At 63.4% G+C, this 18,145-nt stretch overlaps 1 protein-coding gene across 1 annotated transcript; it reads right to left on the bottom strand.

Moving 5' to 3' along the window:
* Window positions 1-756: 756 nt before the first annotated feature.
* Window positions 757-17,962, bottom strand: LOC309684092 (transcription factor p65-like; the record flags this gene model as incomplete). The annotated part of the gene is given in 10 exon segments (XM_082500049.1): window positions 757-822; window positions 825-842; window positions 1,939-2,019; window positions 5,776-5,988; window positions 9,702-9,806; window positions 12,558-12,686; window positions 14,058-14,149; window positions 15,786-15,934; window positions 16,824-16,975; window positions 17,909-17,962. Coding segments are annotated over 10 exon segments (1,059 nt in total), but the record flags the coding sequence as incomplete, so codon positions are not given.
* Between the last annotated feature and the right edge of the window lie 183 nt (window positions 17,963-18,145).

Raw genomic sequence — 18,145 nt, 5'->3', positions numbered from 1 at the left:
CCCAGCGCGGGGGGGGGGGGTGGGGGGGGGCCCCCTCTTCGAACTGCAGTTGCAGCAAAGCCTCACTCAGGGGTTCCGCTTCGGGGGGGGAAGGGGGGGCGCGGAGGGGGGGGCACCCCCAAAAGCCCCCCCGGGACCCCCAAAAGAGAAGGAGGGGGGGGAGACCTGGGGGGGGGGGGGGGGGGGGGGAGTGAGGAGTAAGGGGATTGCACACCCCCCACAACCTCCCCAAAATTTGCCCCAACCCCTCCCAAATTGCCCCCCCCCCTTTTGCTCCCGACCCCCCTTGTGCCCCCCCAATTTGCCCCCCCTTTTGCCCCATCAGCCCCCCCTTTTTGCCCCCCCCATTTGCCCCCTTTTTGCCCCCCCAGCCCCCCTTTTGCCCCCCCAATTTGCCCCCTTTTTGCCCCACCAGCCCCCCCTTTTTAGCCCCCCAATTTGCCCCATCAGCCTCCCCTTTTGCCCCCCCAATTTTCCCCCCTCCCCCTTTTGCCCCCCCAATTTGACCCCCTTTTGCCCCTCACCCCCATCAGCCCCCACTATTGCCCCCCCAATTTGCCCCCCCTTTTGCCCCATCAGCCCCTTTTACCCCCCCCAATTTGCCCACCTCCCCCTCTTGCCCCCCCAATTTGCCCCCCTTTTGCCCCTCACCCCCTTTTTACCGCCTTTTTACCCCCCCCAGCCCTCCTTTTACCCCCCCATCAGCCTCCCTCTCCCCCCTTTTGCCCCCCCAATTTGCCCCCCCCCCCAACTCACCCATGCTGGGGGGGGGCTGTGGGGCCGGGGGGGGGCGCGAGGGCACCGCGATGCGCCGGGGGGGCGGGGCTCGGGGGGCGCCGGGCCTGGGGGGGGGGGGGGGGCACAGTCAGGGACCCCAAATACCCCCCCCAAACCCCAAATAACCCCCCTGGGACCCCCAATACCCCCCCGGACCCCAAATACCCCCCCGGGGACCCCCCAAGAGACCCCAAATACCCCCCGGGGACCCCAAATACCCCCCCGGGGACCCCCCAAGAGACCCCAAATACCCCCCGGGGACCCCAAATACCCCCCCGGGGACCCCCCAAGAGACCCCAAATACCCCCCCAGGGACCCCCAATACCCCCCCCCAAACCCCAAATGCCCCCCCCCCAAAAGCCCTAAATACCCGCCCCGGGCCCCCCCAAGAGACCACAAATAACCCCCTGGGACCCCAAATACCCCCCCAAACCCCAAATACCCCCCCCAAGAGACCCCAAATACCCCCCAAAGACCCCAAATACCCCCCCAGCACCCCAAATACCCCCATAGACCCAAATACCCCCCCCCCAGAGACCCCAAATACCCCCCCCAAACCCCAAATACCCCCTCTGGGACCCCCAACACCCCCCCTGGGACCCCCAATACCCCCCCCAGGGCCCCCTAATACCCCCCCCAGGGCCCCCTAATACCCCCCCAGGGCCCCCCCAAGAGACCCCAAATACCCCCCAAAGACCCCAAATACCCCCTCTGGGACCCCCAATACCCCCCCCGGGACCCCCAATACCCCCCCCGGGACCCCCAATACCGCCCCAGGGCCCCCCCAAGAGACCCCAAATACCCCCAAAGACCCCTAATAACCCCTCTGGGACCCCCAATACCCCCCCCGGGACCCCCAATACCCCCCCAGGGCCCCCCCAAGAGACTCCAAATATCCCCCAAAGACCCCCAATAACCCCTCTGGGACCCCCAATACCCCCCCGGGGACCCCCCAAGAGACCCCAAATACCCCCCCAGGGACCCCAAATACCCCCCAGACCCAAATACCCCCCCTGGGACCCCCAATACCCCCCCCAAACCCCAAATACCCCCTCTGGGACCCCCAATACCCCCCCTGGAACCCAAATACCCCCCCGGGACCCCCAATACCCCCCCAGGGACCCCCCCCAATACCCCCCCGGCCCCCCCCCGGCCCCCCACCGGGCAGGGGGCTGCGCTGGACGAAGGAGCGGAAGGTCTCGCGGGTGCGTTTGCGCTTCTCCTCGATGCACTGCAGGTCCCCTGCACCAGTAAGTCCCAGTTACCTCCCAGTAAGTCCCAGTTACCTCCCAGTAACCCCCAGTCAGCCCCCCAAGCACCCCCCAGAGCGGTCTCCCAGTCACACCAGTCACCTCCCGGTGACACCCGCTGACCACCCAGTCACCTCCAGTCACCTCCCGGTCACACCAGTTACCTCCCACTCAGCTCCCAGTTACTCCCAGTCACCTCCCAGTCACATCCGTTATCTCCCAGTTATCCCCCAGTTACTCACAGTCACTTCCCAGTCACTTCCCGGTGACACCCGCTGACCACCCAGTCACCTCCAGTCACCTCCCAGTCACACCAGTTACCTCCCACTCAGCTCCCAGTTACTCCCAGTCACCTCCCAGTTACCTCCCAGTCACAGCAGTTATCTCCAAGTTACCCTCCAGTTACTCCCAGTCACCTCCCAGTTACTCCCAGTCACCTCCAAGCCGCACCAAGCACCTCTCAGTTACCCCCCAGTTACTCCCAGTCACCTCCAGTCACCCCCCAGTTGCTCCCAGTCACCTCCAGTCATCTCCAAGCTGCACCAAGCACCTATCAGTTACCCCCCAGTTACTCCCAGTCACCTCCCAGTTGCTCCCAGTCACACTAGTGACCCTAAGGGGACCCAGGAGGACCCCAAAAGGACCCCAAAGCATCCCAAAGTGCCCCATAAGCGCCCTCAGGGTACCCCAAAAGGGTCCCGGGGGTACCCCGAAAGGAGCCAGGGTGCCCCAAAAGGACCCCAGAGCATCCCAAAGTGCCCCATAAGCGCCCTAAGGGTACCCCATAAGCGCCCTGGGGGTACCCCAAAAGGGTCCCGGGGGTACCCCGAAAGGAGCCAGGGTGCCCCAAAAGGACCCCAGAGCATCCTGAAGTGCCCCATAAGTGCCCCATAAGTGCCCCATAAGCGCCCTGGGGGTACCCCAAAAGGGTCCCGGGGGTACCCCGAAAGGAGCCAGGGTACCCCAAAAGGACCCCAGAGCATCCCAAAGTGCCCCATAAGTACCCTCAGGGTACCCCAAAAGGGTCCCGGGGGTACCCCGAAAGGAGCCAGGGTACCCCAAAAGGACCCCAGAGCATCCCAAAGTGCCCCATAAGCGCCCTAAGGGTACCCCATAAGCGCCCTGGGGGTACCCCAAAAGGGTCCCGGGGGTACCCCGAAAGGAGCCAGGGTGCCCCAAAAGGACCCCAGAGCATCCTGAAGTGCCCCATAAGTGCCCCATAAGTGCCCCATAAGCGCCCTGGGGGTACCCCAAAAGGGTCCCGGGGGTACCCCGAAAGGAGCCAGGGTACCCCAAAAGGACCCCAGAGCATCCCAAAGTGCCCCATAAGTACCCTCAGGGTACCCCAAAAGGGTCCCGGGGGTACCCCAAAAGGAGCCAGGGTACCCCAAAAGGACCCCAGAGCATCCCAAAGTGCCCCATAAGCGCCCTAAGGGTACCCCATAAGCGCCCTGGGGGTACCCCAAAAGGGTCCCGGGGGTACCCCGAAAGGAGCCAGGGTGCCCCAAAAGGACCCCAGAGCATCCTGAAGTGCCCCATAAGTGCCCTCAGGGTACCCCAAAAGGATGCCGGGGGTACCCCGAAAGGAGCCAGGGTGCCCCAAAAGGACCCAGGGGTACCCCAAAAGGACCCCAGAGCATCCCAAAGTGCCCCATAAGTGCCCCATAAGCGCCCTCAGGGTACCCCAAAAGGGTCCCGAGGGTACCCCGAAAGGAGCCAGGGTGCCCCAAAAGGACCCAGTGGTACCCCAAAAGGACCCCAAAGCATCCCAGAGTGCCCCATAAGCACCCTCAGGGTACCCCAAAAGGAGCCAGGGTACCCCAAAAGGAGCCAGGAGCACCCCAAAAGGACCCCAGAGCATCCCAAAGTGCCCCATAAGCGCCCTCAGGGTACCCCATAAGCGCCCTGGGGGTACCCCAAAAGGGTCCCGGGGGTACCCCGAAAGGAGCCAGGGTGCCCCAAAAGGACCCAGGGGTGCCCCAAAAGGACCCCAGAGCATCCCAAAGTGCCCCATAAGTGCCCCGGGGGTACCCCGAAAGGAGCCAGGGTGCCCCAAAAGGAGCCAGGGGTACCCCAAAAGGAGCCCAGAGCATCCCGAAGTACCCCATAAGTGCCCTCAGGGTACCCCAAAAGGAGCCAGGGTGCCCCAAAAGGACCCCAGAGCATCCTGAAGTGCCCCATAAGTGCCCTCAGGGTACCCCAAAAGGATGCCGGGGGTACCCCGAAAGGAGCCAGGGTGCCCCAAAAGGACCCCAAAGCATCCCAGAGTGCCCCATAAGCGCCCTGGGGGTACCCCAAAAGGATGCCGGGGGTACCCCGAAAGGAGCCAGGGTGCCCCAAAAGGACCCCAGAGCATCCCAAAGTGCCCCATAAGTGCCCCATAAGTACCCTCAGGGTACCCCAAAAGGATGCCGGGGGTACCCTGAAAGGAGCCAGGGTGCCCCAAAAGGACCCAGGGGTACCCCAAAAGGACCCCAGAGCATCCCAAAGTGCCCCATAAGTGCCCCGGGGGTACCCCGAAAGGAGCCAGGGTGCCCCGAAAGGAGCCAGGGTGCCCCAAAAGGACCCAGGGGTGCCTCAAAAGGAGCCCAGAGCATCCCAAAGTGCCCCATAAGTGCCCCGGGGGTACCCCGAAAGGAGCCAGGGTGCCCCGAAAGGAGCCAGGGTGCCCCAAAAGGACCCAGGGGTACCCCAAAAGGACCCCAGAGCATCCCAAAGTGCCCCATAAGCACCCTCAGGGTACCCCAAAAGGATGCCGGGGGTACCCCGAAAGGAGCCAGGGTGCCCCAAAAGGACCCCAGAGCATCCCAAAGTGCCCCAAAGTGCCCCATAAGTGCCCCATAAGCACCCTCAGGGTACCCCAAAAGGATGCCGGGGGTGCCCCGAAAGGAGCCAGGGTGCCCCAAAAGGACCCCAAAGCATCCCAAAGTGCCCCAAAGTGTCCCATAAGTGCCCCATAAGCACCCTCAGGGTACCCCAAAAGGATGCCGGGGGTACCCCGAAAGGAGCCAGGGTGCCCCAAAAGGACCCAGGGGTACCCCAAAAGGACCCCAGAGCATCCCAAAGTGCCCCATAAGTGCCCCATAAGCGCCCTCAGGGTACCCCAAAAGGGTCCCGGGGGTACCCCGAAAGGAGCCAGGGTGCCCCAAAAGGACCCAGGGGTACCCCAAAAGGACCCCAGAGCATCCCAAAGTGCCCCATAAGCGCCCTCAGGGTACCCCAAAAGGATGCCAGGGGTACCCCGAAAGGAGCCAGGGTACCCCAAAAGGACCCCAGAGCATCCCGAATTGCCCCATAAGCGCCCTCAGGGTACCCCAAAAGGATGCCGGGGGTACCCCGAAAGGAGCCAGGGTGCCCCAAAAGGACCCCAAAGCATCCCAAAGTGCCCCATAAGCACCCTCAGGGTACCCCAAAAGGATGCCGGGGGTACCCCGAAAGGAGCCAGGGGTACCCCAAAAGGAGCCCAGAGCATCCCGAAGTGCCCCATAAGCACCCTCAGGGTACCCCAAAAGGATGCCGGGGGTACCCCGAAAGGAGCCAGGGTGCCCCAAAAGGAGCCCAGAGCATCCCAAAGTGCCCCAAAGTGCCCCATAAGCACCCTCAGGGTACCCCAAAAGGATGCCGGGGTTACCCCGAAAGGAGCCAGCACCTGTGTGTGTGTGTGTGTATCTACGCGTGCGTCCCCCCAATGTCCCCATCCCGTTTCCCCCCCCCCCCGGGGGAGGAGGGGGGGTGGCGGCGGCGGTACCGTGGTGGGGCAGGTAGCGGAAGTCCATGGGTTCGCTGCGCTCGCGGTCGGAGGGGCGCTGGAGCTGCATGCGGACGGTGACGGGGTGGCGCAGGGCGGGCTCGCGGTAAGGGGGGGTGCGGAAGACGATGGCGACCTGGCGGTGGACGTCCGCCTGCGCGAAGGAGCCCTTCGCCTCCCACCCCTCCGCCGAAAAACGCACCTCGATGTCCTCTGCCGGGAAAAGGTTTGGGGGGGGGCGGTTAGATATGGGGGGGGGGGGGGGGACATGGGGGGTTGGGGGGCACCGGAGTTTGGGGGGAGGTAAGGTTTTTTTGGGGGGACACAGGTTTTGGGGGGATGCGGGTTTTGGGGGGGACACGGGTTTTGGGGGGACGCGGGAGTTTGGGGGGATGCAGGTTTTGGGGGGATGCGGGAGTTGGGGGGGACACAGGGGGCTGGGGGGGCACCGGAGTTTGGGGGGAGGTAATGTTTTTTTGGGGGGGGACAGGTTTTGGGGGGATGCGGGTTTTGGGGGGATGTGGGTTTTGGGGGGATGTGGGTTTTGGGGGGATGCGGGAGTTTGGGGGGGACACGGGAGTTGGGGGGGACACGGGAGTTGGGGGGGACACAGGTTTTGGGGGGACGCAGGAGTTGGGGGAGGGTCCGGGAGTTGGGGGGACACACAGGGGGCTGGGGGGGCACTGGAGTTTGGGGGGAGGCAAGGTTTTTTTGGGGGGACACAGGTTTTGGGGGGATGCGGGTTTTGGGGGGGACACGGGTTTTGGGGGGACGCGGGAGTTTGGGGGGATGCAGGTTTTGGGGGGATGCGGGAGTTGGGAGGGGACCCAGGGGGCTGGGGGGGCACCGGAGTTTGGGGGGAGGTAAGGTTTTTTTGGGGGGACACAGGTTTTGGGGGGATGTGGGTTTTGGGGGGATGTGGGTTTTGGGGGGGATGCGGGAGTTGGGGGGGGGGACAGGGGGTGGGGGGGCACCGGAGTTTGGGGGGAGGCAAGGTTTTTTTGGGGGGACACAGGTTTTGGGGGGGAGACAGGTTTTGGGGGGATGTGGGTTTTGGGGGGATGCGGGTTTTGGGGGGACACACAGGGGGCTGGGGGGGCACCGGAGTTTGGGGGGAGGTAAGGTTTTTTTGGGGGGACACAGGTTTTGGGGGGACACAGGTTTTGGGGGGATGCGGGTTTTGGGGGGATGCAGGAGTTAGGGGGGACACAGGGGGTGGGGGGGCACCGGAGTTTGGGGGGAGGCAAGGTTTTTTTGGGGGGGGACAGGTTTTGGGGGGACGCAGGAGTTTGGGGGGACGCGGGTTTTGGGGGGACGCGGGAGTTGGGGGGACACAGGGGCTGGGGGGGCACTGGAGTTTGGGGGGAGGCAAGGTTTTTTTGGGGGTACACAGGTTTTGGGGGGATGCGGGAGTTAGGGGGGGACACAGGGGGTGGGGGGGCACCGGAGTTTGGGGGGAGGCAAGGTTTTTTTGGGGGGACACAGGTTTTGGGGGGATGCGGGAGTTGGGGGGGGACACGGGAGTTGGGGAGGGGAACCAGGTTTTGGGGGGGACACAGGTTTTGGGGGGATGCGGGAGTTGGGGGGACACACAGGGGGCTGGGGGGGCACCGGAGTTTGGGGGGAGGTAAGGTTTTTTTGGGGGGACACGGGTTTTGGGGGGATGCGGGTTTTGGGGGGATGTGGGTTTTGGGGGGGATGCGGGAGTTGGGGGGGACACGGGAGTTGGGGGGGGGAACCAGGTTTTGGGGGGGACACAGGTTTTGGGGGGACGCGGGTTTGGGGGGGACGCGGGTTTGGGGGGGACACGGGTTTTGGGGGGATGCGGGTTTTGGGGGGATGTGGGTTTTGGGGGGATGCGGGAGTTAGGGGGGGACACAGGAGTTGGGGGGGACCCAGGAGTTGGGGGGGGACACAGGGGGCTGGGGGGGCACCGGAGTTTGGGGGGAGGCAAGGTTTTTTGGGGGGACACAGGTTTTGGGGGGATGCGGGTTTTGGGGGGGACACGGGTTTTGGGGGGATGTGGGTTTTGGGGGGATGCGGGAGTTAGGTGGGGACACAGGGGGTGGGGGGGCACCGGAGTTTGGGGGGAGGTAAGGTTTTTTTGGGGGGACACAGGTTTTGGGGGGGGGACAGGTTTTGGGGGGATGTGGGTTTTGGGGGGATGCGGGTTTTGGGGGGACACACAGGGGGCTGGGGGGGCACCGGAGTTTGGGGGGAGGTAAGGTTTTTTTGGGGGGACACAGGTTTTGGGGGGACACAGGTTTTGGGGGGATGCGGGTTTTGGGGGGATGCGGGAGTTGGGGGGGACACGGGAGTTGGGGGGGGGAACCAGGTTTTGGGGGGGACACATGTTTTGGGGGGATGTGAGAGTTTGGGGGGGGACCCAGGAGTTGGGGGGGGACACAGGGGGCTGGGGGGGCACCGGAGTTTGGGGGGAGGCAAGGTTTTTTTGGGGGGACACAGGTTTTGGGGGGGGGACAGGTTTTGGGGGGGACACAGGAGTTGGGGGGGGGTCCAGGAATTTGGGGGGGACACAGGAGGTGGGGGGGGTTCCAGGAGTTTGGGGGGGACACAGGAGTTTGGGGGGGGGGTGTCCAGGAATTTGGGGGGGACACAGGAGTTGGGGGGGGACCCAAGAGTTGGGGGGGGGACACAGGGGGCTGGGGGGGGCACCGGAGTTTGGGGGGAGGCCAGGTTTTTTTGGGGGAACACAGGTTTTGGGGGGATGCGGGAGTTTGGGGGGACACGGGAGTTGGGGGGGACACACGGGAGTTGGGGGGGATCCAGGAGTTGGGGGGACCCAGGAGGTGGGGGGGGGTCCAGGAATTTGGGGGGGACACAGGTTTTGGGGGGATGCGGGAGTTGGGGGGACGCGGGAGTTTTGGGGGGGACCCAGGAGGTGTCCAGAGTTTTGGGGGGGGGGGGGTGTCCCAGGTTTTTTGGGGGGGTCCCAGGGTTTTTTTGGGGGGTCACAGGGTTTTTGGGGGGGGTCCCCGGGTTTTTTGGGGGGGTCCCAGGAGTTTGGGGGGGGGGCAGGAGTTTGGGGGGGGGGTCCCAGGAGTTTGGGGGGGTCCCAGGGATTTTGGGGGGGTCCCAGGAGTTGGGGGGGGGCAGGAGTTTGGGGGGGGTCCCAGGAGTTTGGGGGGGTCCCAGGGTTTTTGGGGGGGTCCCAGGAGTTGGGGGGGGGCAGGAGTTTGGGGGGGGTCCCAGGAGTTTGGGGGGGTCCCAGGGTTTTTGGGGGGGGGTCCCAGGGATTTTGGGAGGGTCCCAGGGATTTTGGGGGGTCCCAGGGAGTTTGGGGGGGTCCCAGGGATTTTGGGAGGGTCCCAGGGATTTTGGGGGGGTCCCAGGAGATTGGGGGGGTCCCAGGGATTTTGGGGGGGTCCCAAGGTTTTTGGGGGGGTCCCAGGAGTTTGGGGGGGTCCCAGGGTTTTTGGGGGGTCCCAGGAGTTTGGGGGGGGGTCCCAGGAGTTTGGGGGGGTCCCAGGGATTTTGGGGGGGTCCCAGGAGTTTGGGGGGGTCCCAGGGATTTTGGGGGGGTCCCAAGGTTTTTGGGGGGGTCCCAGGAGTTTGGGGGGGTCCCAGGGTTTTTGGGGGGTCCCAGGAGTTTGGGGGGGGTCCCAGGGTTTTTGGGGGGGGTCCCCAGGTTTTTTGGGGGGGTCCCAGGAGTTTGGGGGGGGGGCAGGAGTTTGGGGGGGTCCCAGGAGTTTGGGGGGGTCCCAAGGTTTTTGGGGGGGTCCCAAGGTTTTTTGGGGGGGGTCCCAGGAGTTTGGGGGGGGCAGGGATTTTTGGGGGGGTCCCAGGGTTTTTTGGGGCGGTCCCAGGGTTTTGGGGGGGGTCCCAGGAGTCTGGGGGGGGGGGGACAGGGATTTTTGGGGGGGTCCCAGGGTTTTTTGGGGGGGTGTCCCCCGGGGAGCGCTGACCTTTCTGGACTTTGTCACAGAGGAGGAAGATCTCGTCCCCCCCCCGGCAGCTCCCGGAGTTGCGGTTCACCCGGCAGATGCGCAGCTCCGCCGTGCTGGGGGCGCCTGGGGACACCGCGGGGACACCGCGGGGACACGGCGGCGTCACACGGGGTCCCACGGGGTGACACGGGGTGACACGGGGTCATACCGGGTGCCAGGGGGACATACAGGTGACATGGGGGGACACAGAGCGACATACAGGTGACACGGGGTGACACGGGGACATACAGGTGACATGGGGTCGTACGGGGTGACACGGGGTGGCACAGAGTGACACAGAGTGACACGGGGTCATATAGGTGACAGGGGGGACACAGAGCGACATACAGGTGACACGGGGTGACACGGGGACATACAGGTGACATGGGGTCATACGGGGTAACACGGGGTGACACAGAGTGATGTACAAGTGACACCGGGTCATATAGGTGACATGGGGTGACACAGAGCGACATAGAGGTGACACGGGGTCATATAGGTGACACGGGGTGACACAGAGTGACATAGAGGTGACATGAGGTCATATAGGTGACATGGGGTGACACACAGTGACATACAGGTGACATGGGGTCGTACAGGGTGACACGGGGTGACGTAGGGTGACACAGAGTGACGTACACGCGACACAAGGTCATATAGGTGACATGGGGTGACACAGAGTGACGTACAGGTGACACAGGGACATACAGGTGACATGGGGTCGTACGGGGTGACACGGGGTGGCACAGAGTGACACAGAGTGACACGGGGTCATATAGGTGACAGGGGGGGGACACAGAGCGACATACAGGTGACACGGGGTGACACGGGGACATACAGGTGACATGGGGTCATACGGGGTAACACGGGGTGACACAGAGTGATGTACAAGTGACACCGGGTCATATAGGTGACATGGGGTGACACAGAGCGACATAGAGGTGACACGGGGTCATATAGGTGACACGGGGTGACACAGAGTGACATAGAGGTGACATGAGATCATATAGGTGACATGGGGTGACACAGAGTGACATACAGGTGACATGGGGTCGTACAGGGTGACACGGGGTGACGTAGGGCGACACAGAGTGACGTACAGGCGACACGGGGTCATATAGGTGACATGGGGTCGTACGGGGTGACACGGGGTGACACAGAGTGACATAGAGGTGACATGAGGTCATATAGGTGACATGGGGTGACACAGAGTGACATACAGGTGACATGGGGTCGTACAGGGTGACACGGGGTGACACAGAGTGACATACAGGTGACATAAGGTCATATAGGTGACATGGGGTGACACAGAGTGACATACAGGTGGCATGGGGTCGTACAGGGTGACACGGGGTGACGTAGGGCGACACAGAGTGACGTACACGCGACACAAGGTCATATAGGTGACATGGGGTGACACAGAGTGACATACAGGTGACATGAGGTCGTACAGAGTGACATGAGGTGACACAGGGTGACACAGAGTGACATAAAGGTGACATGGGGCCATACGGGGTGACATGGGGTGACATGGGGACATACAGGTGACATGGGGTGATGCAGGGTGACACAGGGTGACATGCAGGTGACATAGGGCCATATGGGGTGACACGGGGTCATACAGGGCGACGTGGGGTGACATACAGGTGACATGGGGTCATACAGGTGACATGGGGTGACACAGAGTGACGTACAGGTGACGGAGGGTCATACAGGGTGACACGGAGACGCATAGTTGACGCGGGGTGACACAAGGTCACACACAGCGACGTGGGGTGACACGGGGTGACGTGGGGCGGTACAGGGTGACACGGGGACATACGGGTGACACGGGGTGAGTCTGGGGGGGCTACTGGTGGTCAGAGGGGGCTACAAGAGCTCTGGGGGGGCTACTGGGGGTTGGGGGGTTTTGGGGGGGCTACAGGGGGTCTGGGGGGCTACTGGGGGTTGGGGGGGCTACGGGTAGTCGGGGGGGCTACTGGGGGGTGTGGGGGGGCTATGGGTAGTCGGGGGGCTACAGGGGGTCTGGGGGGGCTACTGGGGGTCGGGGGGCTACTGGGGTGTGGGGGGGCTACAGGGGGTCTGGGGGGGCTACTGGGGGTCTGGGGAACTACGGGTAGTCGGGGGCTACTGGGGGTCGGGTGTGGCTACTGGGGGGTTCAGGGGGGCTAGGGGTAGTCAGGGGGGCTACAAGAGGTCAGGGGGCTACTGGGGGTCGGGGGGGCTACAGGTAGTTGGGGGGCTACAAGAGGTTGGGGGGGGCTACAGGTAGTCGGGGAGGCTACTAGGGGTCTGGGGGCTACTGGGGGTCGGGTGGGGCTACTGGGGGGTTTGGGGGGGCTACAAGAGTTCGGGGGGCTACGGGTAGTCCAGGGGGCTACTAGGGGTCTGGGGGGTCTATTGGGTCTTGGGCGGCTACTGGGGGGTGGGGGGGCCTACGGGTAGTCAGGGGGGCTACTGGGAGTCAGGTGGGGCTACTGGGGGGGCTACTGGGGGGGCTACGGGTAGTCAGGGGGGCTACAAGAGTTCGGGGGGCTACTGGGTGTTGGGGGGCTATGGGTAGTCAGGGGGGCTACTGGGGGTTGGGTGGGGCTACTGGGGGGTTTGGGGGGGGCTAGGGGTAGTCAGGGGGGCTACAAGAGTTCGGGGGGCTACTGGTAGTCGGGGGGCTACTAGGGGTCGGGTGTGGTTACTGGGGGTCGGGGGGGGCTACAGGTAGTCGGGGGGGCTACAGGTAGTCCATGGGGCCTATTGGGTGTCAGGGGGGCTACTGGGGGTCTGGGGGGCTACTGGGGGGTGGGGGAGGGCTACCGGGGGGTGGGGGAGGGGACTCACGGTTGTCGTAGACGGGCTGGGAGAGGACGGGGGGGAGGGGGCGCAGCCCCCCGGGACCCCTCACCCACACCTGGAAGCAGAGTCGCACCGCGCTCAGGTCGTACTCGCCCCCGCGCTGCTCCGCCGGCACTGCCGGGACACGCCGCCGCCACCAGTAACCACCAGTAACCACCAGTAAGAACCAGTAACACCCCCCACACCCCCTCAGACACCCCCCCGAGCACACCCAGGAACCCCAGTGCTCCCAATAGCCACCAGTAAACCCCCAGGCACTCCCAGGGACCCCCCCACATTGCTACCAGTAACCACCAGTAAACACCAGTAACCACCAGTAAGAACCAGTAACACCCCCCACACCCCTTCAGACACCCCCCCAAGCACACCCAGGAACCCCAGTGCTCCCAATAGCCACCAGTAAACCCCCCCGCACTCCCAGAGACCACCCCACATTGCTCCCAGTAACCACCAGTAAACACCAGTAACCACCAGTAAACACCAGTAACCACCAGTAAGAACCAGTAAGAACCAGTAACACCCCCCACACCCCCTCAGACACCCCCCCGAGCACACCCAGGAACCCCAGTGCTCCCAATAGCCACCAGTAAACCCCCAGGCACTCCCAGGGACCCCCCCACATTGCTACCAGTAACCACCAGTAAACACCAGTAACCACCAGTAAGAACCAGTAACACCCCCCACACCCCCTCAGACACCCCCCCAAGCACCCCCAGGAACCCCAGTGCTCCCAATTGCCACCAGTAACCCCCCCGGCACCCCCAGGAATCCCCCCGCAGTGCTCCCAGTAACCCTCCCAATCCTGTCCACTAAGCCCCAGTGCCTCCCAGTAGCCCCCAGACACCCCCCAGTAACCCCCAATGCCCCCCAGTAACCCCCACCCCTTTCCAGTCCCTCCCAGTCCCCCTCCCAGTGCACCCAGTCCCTCTCCCAGTGCTCCCAGTCCATCCCAGTCCCCCTCCCAGTGCCCCCAGTCCCCCTACCAGTCCTCCCAGTCCCCCTACCAGCCCTCCCAGTCCATCCCAGTCCCCCTTCCAGTCCTCCCAGTCCGTCCCAGTCCCCCTCCCAGTGCTCCCAGTCCCCCTACCAGTGCCCCCAGTCCCCCTACCAGTCCTCCCAGGCCCCCTCCCAGCGCTCTCAGTCCATCCCAGTCCCCCTTCCAGTCCTCCCAGTCCGTCCCAGTCCATCCCAGTCCCCCTCCCAGTGCTCCCAGTCCCCCTCCCAGTGCCCCCAGTCCCCCTACCAGTCCTCCCAGTCCATCCCAGTCCCCCTTCCAGTCCTCCCAGTCCGACCCAGTCCCCCTCCCAGTGCTCCCAGTCCCCCTCCCAGTGCCCCCAGTACCCCTACCAGTCCTCCCAGTCCCCCTACCAGTCCTCCCAGTCCCTCTCCCAGTGTTCCCAGGCCCTCTCCCAGTGCTCCCAGTGCCCCCAGTCCATCCCAGTCCCCCTCCCAGTGCCCCCAGTCCCTCCCAGTCCTCCCAGTTACCGTTGAAGGGGTTGTTATTGGTGCGGATCCGTTCGGCCACGGCCGCTTCCAACTCCCGTTTTTTCACGCACTGAATCCCTAAATTCTGGAAACTGACCCCAAAACGGAGAGGGTCACCCCCAGACGCCCCTGTCCCCAACACCCCATATATTGGGGGGGGGCCCATAAATCGGGGGGGACCCCATATATAGGGGGACCCCCTATATTTTGGGGGGGCCCCATATAAGGGGGAACCCCATATTTTGGGGGGGACGCCATAAATTTGGGGGAGACCCCATATATTGGGAAGGACACCCCATATATTGGGGGGACTCAATATAAGGGGGGACCCCATAAATTCGGGGGACCCCATAGAAAGAGGGGGACCCCATATATTTTGGGGGGACCCCATATAAAGAGAGGGACCCCAATATACTTGGGGGACCCCAATATAATGGGGGGACCCCATATATTTGGGGGGACCCCAATATAAGGAGGGGGACCCCATATATTTGGGAGGGGACCCCATAAATTGGGGGACACCCCATATATTGGGGGGACCCCCATATATTGGGGGTCTCAATATAAGGGGGGGACCCCATATAAAGAGGGGGGACCCCATATATTGGGGGAGACCCCAACATAAGGAGGGGGACCCCATATTTTGGGGGGACCCCATATATTTTTGGGGGACCCCAATATAATGGGGGGACCCCATATTTTTGGGGGGGACCCCATATAATGAGAAGGACCCCATATTTTGGGGATACCCCATATATTTGGGGGGACCCCAATATAAGGAGGGGGACCCCATATATTTGGGAGGGGACCTCATAAATTGGGGGACACCCCATATATTGGGGGGACCCCCCATATATTGGGGGTCTCAATATAAGGGGGGGACCCCATATAAAGAGGGGGGACCCCATATATTGGGGGAGACCCCAACATAAGGAGGGGGACCCCATATTTTGGGGGGACCCCATATATTTTTGGGGGACCCCAATATAATGGGGGGACCCCATATTTTTGGGGGGGACCCCATATAACGAGAAGGACCCCATATTTTGGGGGGACCCCATATATTTGGGGGGACCCCAATATAAGGAGGGGGACCCCAATATAAGGAGGGGGACCCCATAAATTGGGGGACACCCCATATATTGGGTGGACCCCCCATATATTGGGGGTCTCAATATAAGGGGGGGACCCCATATAAAGAGGGGGGACCCCATATATTGGGGGAGACCCCAACATAAGGAGGGGGACCCCATATTTTGGGGGGACCCCATATATTTTTGGGGGACCCCAATATAATGGGGGGACCCCATATTTTTGGGGGGGACCCCATATAACGAGAAGGACCCCATATTTTGGGGGGACCCCATATATTTGGGAGGGGACCCCATAAATTGGGGGACACCCCATATACTGGGGGGACCCCCCATATATTGGGGGTCTCAATATAAGGGGGGGACCCCATATAAAGAGGGGAGACCCCATATATGGGGGGAGACCCCAATATAAGGAGGGGGACCCCATATTTTTGGGGAACCCCATATTTTTGGGGGGACCCCATACATTTGGGGGGACCCCATATAACGAGGAGGCCATACTTTTGGGGGGGACCCCACATATTTTGGGGGGGGACCCCACATATTTTGGGGGGAGGACCCCATATTTTGGGGTGTGGGGGGGGTGTCACCCCACATTTTTGGGGGAGGGACGGACAGACGGACGGGGCCCCACCTGTGGACGTTGCGCTCGGGGGGCAGCTCGGCCTCGTAGTACCCGTCGCGACAGTCTTTGCCCACCAGTTCGTGGGGGTGGGGGCGGTGGGGGGGCTCCTTCGTCACCAGCGACACCCTCACCCGCCCCGGCCCCCGGTAGTTATTTATCTGGGGAAAAAAAAAACTATACTGGTTTATACTGGTTTATACTGGTTTATACTGGGAGGCTCACGGGGACGGTGGGGTGGGTCTCGGGAAGGCACGGGGTGAGCTCCTCAGGGGGTAGGGGGAGTGGGGGGAGGGGGTTCTGGGAGGGGTGAAGGGGGTTACCGCGCAGGCAGAAGTTCATACTGGTTTATACTGGTGTATAGTGGGAGAGTCAAATGGATGAGAGAGGGGGTCTTGGTGAGGTGGGTGATGGGCGAAGCGGAGGTGGAGGCGCTGGGAGGGGGGTGGGAGGACTTGAGGGGGGTCCCCGGGTGGGTATCAGCGCATCGTGCTTTATACTGGTTTATACTGGTTGATACTGGGGTATAATGGGAGACTCACGCAAATGGTGGGGTGGGGCTTGGTGGGGCAGGGGCTGAGCTCCGTGGGGATGGGGGAGACCAGGGGGGGCTCTGGGAGGTGTCAGGGGGGTTCCTGGGCAGGCAGGAGTTCATACTGGTGTATACTGGGTCATACCCATTTATACTGGTTTATACTGGTTTATACTGGGAGACTCACGCGGATGGTGGGGTGGGTCTTGGCGGTGTCGGTGCTGTGCTCCCCAGGGACGGGGGCACCAGGGGGGGTTCTGGGAGGTGTCAGGGGGGTTCCTGGGCAGGCAGGAGTTCATACTGGTGCATACTGGGTCATACCCATTTATACTGGGTCATACTGGTTTATACTGGGAAATTCACGTGAATGGTGGGGTGGGTCTTGGCGGTGTCGGTGCTGTGCTCCCCGGGGACGGGGGCACCAGGGGGGGTTCTGGGAGGGGTCAGGGGGTGCCTGAGAAGGTACCAGCTCATACTGGTTTATACTGGTTTATACTGGTTTATACTGGGAGACTCACACGGATGGTGGGGTGGGTCTTGGTGGTGTCGGTGCTGTGCTCCCCGGGGATGCTGCCGGCCGAACGGCCCTCGCACTTGTAGCGGAAGCGCATCCCCCGCGGCTTCGGCTGCTCCAGGATCTCCACGTAGGGGGCGCCCCCCCCAACCTCTCCTGGGGGGAGGGGAGGGGGGGGTGTCCGGGTGAGCCCCCCATAGCGGGTGACCCCCCAAAAGGGGACCCCAATGTCCCAGTGCCCCCCCCATAGGGGGTGACCCCCCCAAAAAGGGACCCCAATATCCCAGTGCCCCCCCCATAGGGGACCCAATTGTCCCAGTGCCCCCCCCAGGGGTGACCCCCCCAAAAAGGGGACCCCAATATCCCAGTGCCCCCCCATAGGGGACCCCAATGTCCCAGTGCCCCCCCCATAGGGGGTGACCCCCCCCATAGGGGACCCCAATATCCCAGTGCCCCCCCCATAGGGGACCCAATTCTCCCAGTGCCCCCCCCATAGGGGTGACCCCCCCATAGGGGACCCCAATGTCCCAGTGATCCCCCATAGGGGTGACCCCCCCCCATAGCAGACCCCAATATCCCAGTGCCCCCCCATAGGGGACCCAATTGTCCCAGTGACCCCCCATAGGGGGTGACCCCCCCAAAAAGGGACCCCAATATCCCAGTGCACCCCCCATAGGGGACCCAATTGTCCCAGTGCCCCCCCCTAGGGGTGACCCCCCCAAAAAGGGGACCCCAATATCCCAGTGCCCCCCCCATAGGGGACCCCAATTGTCCCAGTGCCCCCCCCATAGGGAGTGACCCCCCCATAGGGGACCCCAATATCCCAGTGCCCCCCCATAGGGGTGACCCCCCCATAGGGGACCCCGATGTCCCAGTCACCCCCCCATAGGGAGTGCCCCCCCCCCAAATGGACCCCAGTGTCCCAGTGCCCCCCCCATAGGGGACCCAGTTGTCCCAGTGCCCCCCCCCATAGGGGGTGCCCCCCCCCCATAGGGGACCCCGATGTCCCAGTGCCCCCCCATAGGGGGTGACCCCCCCATAGGGGACCCAAGCGACCCCCCCATTGCCCCCCCCCCCCCCCCCACTCACCCTGCGCGCCCCAGTCCTGCTGCAGGAGGAAGGGCAGAAGATCCGGGGGGGTCACTGGGGGGGGGGGGAACAGAAAGAGGGGGGGGTGTCACATTAAGGGGGGGGTCACATTAAGGAGGGGGGTCCCCCCAAAACCCTTCAGCCCCCCCCCCCTCCTTTTTTAACGCCCCCTCCCTCCTTAAAGCGCCTTTGAGCCTCTGTTAACCCTGAAACCTACTGACGGCAATGCCGCCCCCC

This window comes from Vanellus vanellus (genome assembly GCF_965231255.1).
Source record: "Vanellus vanellus genome assembly, contig: HAP1_SCAFFOLD_2125, whole genome shotgun sequence".
Classification (NCBI taxonomy): Eukaryota; Metazoa; Chordata; class Aves; order Charadriiformes; family Charadriidae; genus Vanellus; species Vanellus vanellus.
Note: the sequence above shows the minus strand (reverse complement) of the source record. Positions and strands in the feature narration are given on the sequence as shown.